The 5,812-nt window shown below is 42.0% G+C and overlaps 1 protein-coding gene across 4 annotated transcripts in view; it reads left to right on the top strand.

Moving 5' to 3' along the window:
* The window catches only part of LOC110290813 (3 beta-hydroxysteroid dehydrogenase/Delta 5-->4-isomerase type 3-like), a 63,558-nt gene extending 59,244 nt beyond the window's left edge, over positions 1 to 4,314 (top strand). For 2 of the 4 annotated variants that reach the window (XM_021157601.2, XM_021157599.2), the window contains 2 exons: positions 2,286 to 2,450; positions 3,581 to 4,314. In XM_021157601.2, coding sequence (XP_021013260.1) covers positions 2,286 to 2,450; positions 3,581 to 4,314 — 899 coding nt within the window. The remainder of the gene's footprint in view (positions 1 to 2,285; positions 2,451 to 3,580) is intronic. The other 2 variants (XM_021157600.2, XM_021157602.2) reach the window with 2 other exon arrangements.
* Positions 4,315 to 5,812: the final 1,498 nt, after the last annotated feature.

Below are 5,812 nucleotides of genomic sequence, written 5' to 3'. Positions count from 1 at the left end.
TACAAATATGATTGAAGAATTGACTGGTGCAGGCCAATAACTTTTCCCAATTTGTTATTCTTGGCACAACTGAACAAACTGATTTTGAAATATGTTTTACAACTTATTCGAAACCTCAGGTAATTAAAAATAACTTGGCGGGTTAAGTAGGAAAGAAGGTCACTCACATGAACGACGAAGACTTTAAGTTGGGAAAAGAAAAATGACTCTAGCAGTGTCCTATGATCAATGAGGACCACAGGTCAAGCTAGAGGCTTCTCACTTAAGCTCCAGTATTTTGTCCAGGGGTCAACTCTTGACTCCAGAGTCTTCATTCCAATTGTCTGTATGTGGCCAAAGCTAGTTCTTTGCCCCCTCGCCAGCTTCTGGACAATTTTCTGGACAATACCTAGGGATATGCACTGCACAAAGAGCCCTCCATAGCCCTCTGAGACAACACCCACCCTCTGCATCTTGTCTCTGACCTCTTCCAGCATCAGTTCTCTCCTCTATCGTCTTCATTGTTGCTTCCAGAAAGCAATATTAACATACAGATAATTCTATTAGAACCCTGATGTCTCAGCAATATTTGCAAACATTCAAGGCACAGTCTGGAGGAATAGCTCCACAGTGGGTATGCATAGAGAAGGCCATGCCTAAACATAAGAGTGAAGATTCCTAGAAGTATCCTTTCTCTGTCAGGCTAAGTGGGTGCACACCATGGTGACAACTCATTGGTTGTGGGTAAGCTTTCTGAAATGTAGTTAATGTTTCTAACCTCTATTTCTGCAGATGGAAGTAAACAAGTGCAGGAATTAATTGGCTTCCCCAAATGTCACAGATATATGAACAAACTAAATGGAAGCCCAGGAAGTCTAGTTGCAGCCTCCATATTCTTCCCACCCAGTGTGTGGCAGTTTCTCTGGGTCTCTTTCTGACACAGCTCAGATGACAGCAACATTCCATGATGTTGTTTTACAAATATCTGTCACATCCAGGTGTCTAAGATCAGGGTGCTGCTATGGTCCACCAGGAAGCACTCTACAGGCTCTCTCCTTGGATCTCAGAGTCCTCAAATAACTCATGGATGAGACTATTTAACTACAGGTCTGGATTTGTCCTCTCTCATCACAGCTACATTCCTGAACCAATCTATATAAAGCAGTGCATCTCAAACTGTGAGTTAGCCAAGTGNCTCCTTGGGAGTGAAATGACCCTTTCACAGGAACAGCATATCAGATATTTACATTGTAATTTGTAATAGTAGCAAAATTATTTATGAAATAGTAATAGAATTAATTATCTGGTTGGTGGTCACCATAACATTAGGAACAATATTGAAAGTTGCTGCATTAGGAAGTGTGAGAACCACTGGTTTTCATCATTAGTTGCAAGAGAGAATTATTGGGTGGGTAGATAGGATCATGATGAAGTATTCAAACCTCAGTGGGTACCTCTTGTTTCTGAGCTGTGCTTTGTGCATCTCTCTAACTCAGGTCCTTCCTGGAATTGCATGGCAAAAGGAGGGGGCTTAGATAAGGCATACATACTGGGATCAAGCAGTTCTATATCTTTCTTCCAACTCAATGGGATTCTCCAGCCTTCCTCACTGCTTGGATTCATGGGAAATTTCAGTTCAGTTGCATGATCTAGGTCTCTCTTTGAAAAATTGACTCCAAGAGATGCCACAGAATTGGTTAATAGCGCAGGTTGGGGGAGAAAACTAGTGAGATATAATCAGTGGGTGTAGTCATAACTGTGCGGCCAGATTTCTTGAGAGTCAGGTTCCTCATTTATTACATGGGGCCCCAATGACTATTCTCCAGGAAGTGTAGGGAGAAAGGAAGGAAGTGGAGGAAAGAAGGAAGGAAGGAAGGAAGGAAGGAAGGAAGGAAGGAAGGAAGGAAGGAAGGAAGGAAGGAAGGAAGGATAGTCTTGAAGTTGTGTGAGAATTAAGAAGCACCACCAGCGTGTCTTCCTTCCCTGCTGCCACTGCTGGGAATGGATTTCTCATCAAAACCCTGGGACAGACATTCTGATTGCTAGTCCCATTTCTAGCCAGCTTTTGATTACCACCTTAGTCACTTTGATGAATGAATCAACTTCCCACCTAATCTCTTGAACATTTGACTGCTTCTTTATGTGATATGTTTTCTGAATGGAAAAAGAATATTTGCCCCTCTTTCCATATGTCAGGCTTCCTCATCAACATTTTTCCACTGTGACAATTTTTGATAATCTAGGTAACTAGTATCTGTATACAGCCCACAAAGAAACTTCTCAATGACCTTCCTTGTGTTCCACAGACCTAGGGAAAATCATCAAGGTGACAGTGTTGGAAGGAGACATTCTTGACACCCAGTACCTGAGGAGAGCTTGCCAGGGCATCTCTGTTGTCATCCGCACTGCTGATGTCATTGATGTCACAGGTGTCATTCCCAGGCAGACCATCCTAGATGTCAATCTGAAAGGTTGACATCTAGGATTTGGAGAGGACAAGGTGAAAGTAGGGCAGTTAAAAATGTCCATACAACCAGGAAGGGATGCTTTTGCATCCTGCCATACTCTGAGTCTAATGCCTCTGCTCACTAGATACAGCTGGTAGAGCTCAGTGATATTTCATGGCTGAGGCCCAGCAGGTAGAAAGTAAGTAACCCAGGATATGAGGTCTGTACTCGATGCTATGGAGACTGGACTCCAACTGCAACTTCAATTACAACCCCAGACCCATTACTTCCTGTGAGCCAGATCTAGACCTTGCAGGTTACTGCTTTTCATGCTGCTGGTTCTACAGCTTCAGGGCCTCACCATATTCTGCCATTATAGAAATGACCAACAGGAGGTACACAGATTCTTTTAGTTTTCTGCCAAGACCAACACAGAAGGTCACTCAGGGCTGGTTTCCTGAATGAAAACTAGAAGGAATATTTATCACCTCTTCTTTATATAACTGAGTAAATGAGGTCATATGTAGATCCACAAATAGTATAATATTCTGCATGCCATTAGGAACACAACTGTATCTTTATGTCTTCCCAAATCCAATAGCAATTTGTCCCCTTCATGCTAGTCTCATCAAATTACATAAACAAAACAATAAAATAAAATGAAACTGTACATATGAATTGTCTATGTATCATGTATATAACCAGTACACAACTGTCCTTGAGTCTAGACCATGTTAAATCTTCAATAATTCTTAGTTGAAGATTGTTCCTCTTCATGATCTAAGAAATAATCTTTTGGATATGTAAATTTTAAAAACATGCATAATATATGTGTAAAACTACGTTTATCTCATAGACATGTTAGGAGTGAATTACTGAAACTCTTTACATGACTTTTCAAGTTAAAAAATGAAAAACACCAATTCTCAAACACAAGCAAATACACACTCACAGTGCTGCAAACACAAAAGCCAAGACATACTTGCTCTCTGGATTCCATTTGTAGTCCACTGGCAATATCATGGTAGCTGAGAGTGTAGTTAAAGATGATGCACCTTAAGAGTGGAGAGGTTGTTGAGTTAGGGGATGAAAATGAGCACAAAGCTCTGCACATGGTGAACCTCAGACACTGACAGTGTGTTGTCTGTCATTAGGTACCCAGAACTTATTGGAGGCCTGTATCCAAGCCAGTGTGCCAAACTTCATCTTCTCCAGCTCAGTTGATGTTGCAGGGCCCAACTTGTACAAGGACATCATCCTGAATGGCCACGAGGACGAACATCGTGAAAGCACATGTTCTGACCCATACCCATACAGCAAAAAGATGGCTGAGAAGGCAGTGCTGGCAGCCAATGGGAGCATCCTGAAAAATGGTGGTATGCTGCATACTTGTGCATTAAGGCCCATGTACATTTATGGGGAGAGAAGTCGATTCATTTCTAACACAATAATTACAGCCCTCAAAAATAAGTGTGTTCTGAGAATTGGGGACAAATTCTCCACAACCAACCCAGTATATGTAGGTAATGTGGCCTGGGCAGACATTCTGGCTGCCAGGGGCCTTCGAGACCCCAAAAAGTCACCAGATATTCAAGGAGAGTTCTACTACATCTCAGATGACACCCCTCACCAAAGCTATAGTGATTTAAGTTACACCCTGAGCAAGGAGTGGGGCTTCTTCCTTGATTCCAGCTGGAGCCTTCCTGTGCCCTTACTGTACTGGCTTGCCTTCCTGCTGGAAACTGTGAGCTTCCTGCTGAGTCCAATCTACAGATATATACCTCCCTTTAACCGCCACTTGGTCACACTATCAGGTTGCACATTCACTTTCCCCTACAAGAAACCTCAGCAAGATCTGGGCTATGAACCACTTGTCAGCTGGGAGTAAGCTAAGCAGAAAACTTCAGAGTGGATCGGGACACTAGTGATGAAGCACAGGGAGACCCTGGACACAAAGTCTCAGTGATTGGAAGAGGATGGAGACATGGCCCTGGGTTTTACCAAGTCCTCTAGTAAGGACAAAAGCACAACACAGGTGCTACTGTCTTCTTTTGACACAGAGGCCAATTTAGTGCCTTAATCAAGTCACCAAAGCCTTGCCAATCACTGACCCAGCCACAAGCCTTCTTTCTGAAGTACCTCCGCAAAGACACACAGGCATCTCTGTCCCAGCTCCTGGGCGCAAGCCCCTCAGCATCTCTTATACCTCAGAGCTCTCTCCATTATTTTCTCTCCCTATATAAAGCATGTATAGCCATCAGAAATTTCTGCTTGCTTTATGAAGCTCAATGAAAGAAACAATAAATATTTGTCAATACCTCATATGTGGTTTGTGTTTTTCGGTAAATAAACAGTATGTGTCCCTTTTATGGCCAAATGATTTTATGCTAAAATCAAAAGAGGATCTTGGATCTGAGGTGCACTGAGGGAAAATCAGAAACAGATGCAGATGTGAGACCATTTACAACGTATTGTCTTTCCAGTGTGCACTAGATGACTAGAATGGATTACTCTATATTTGTGTACTAGGCAGCATGACAGAAGGAATATTACAGAATTTCTTCCAGAGATACCCTCCCTGCTCAGTCCAAAAGGGGGTGCCATCCAAAAGAACATTCTCAGAGTTACATATTTTCTCACAGCTAAATCTTCATAAGTCTGTTTGATGGTTTTTGTTACAGCTTTTCCATAAAATTGTAGCACTGGTATGAGAAATGTGGAGAGAAGCTAAGAATGGTCCTCTCTCTAGTCTACAGAGGAATATAAACAAACCCACTCACATTTACAAGCTACTCTCTCTTAGTTTTGGGGGTTTTTTTTTGGTTGTTTTGTTTTGTTTTGTTTTGTTTTGTTTTGTTTTGTTTTGTTTTTTTGTAAAACACAGATAATGGGCCCTCAGATCCCAAACCCTAGCACCAGGATTTGACAAACCTAGACAGTAGAAGAAGGCTTTGGGTGGATGCAGGGGAGCTTCAAACAGTTTTCAGGGTAAGGGATTCTAGTCTTTCAGCAAATGCTTGTATCAACTGCCTATAAAAGGATAGCAGTAAAAAGACTAGGCATTAGTTTCTAATCTGGTCTTATTTAGAAGGAAGCTATGCTGTTGGGGTCTGAGGCTGGAAAGTTCTCAGGTATATGTCTTTAACAATACTCTGTTCTTTTCTTTCACTTTCCCCAGGAGTACTTGCCTTTCAGAAGACTTGCCTTAGTGATAGCCTGTGCATTTGAACCCAATTTGTAAAGGGGTTTGGCTAAGAATCATGTGCATTTAGGGATTTTGCCATCTGGAAGTGTCTTTTCTCCACACCTGAAACTGCAGTGTCACCTGATTCCTTTTGGAGACAGTTTTAGTGGGGAATTAACATTCTCCTCATGAAGTCTCTTTC

The sequence above is a fragment of the Mus caroli genome, chromosome 3 (assembly GCF_900094665.2).
Source record: "Mus caroli chromosome 3, CAROLI_EIJ_v1.1, whole genome shotgun sequence".
In the NCBI taxonomy this organism is placed as follows: Eukaryota; Metazoa; Chordata; class Mammalia; order Rodentia; family Muridae; genus Mus; species Mus caroli.
The sequence above is the reverse complement of the archived record's forward strand: the minus strand, read 5'-3'. Positions and strand labels throughout refer to the sequence as shown.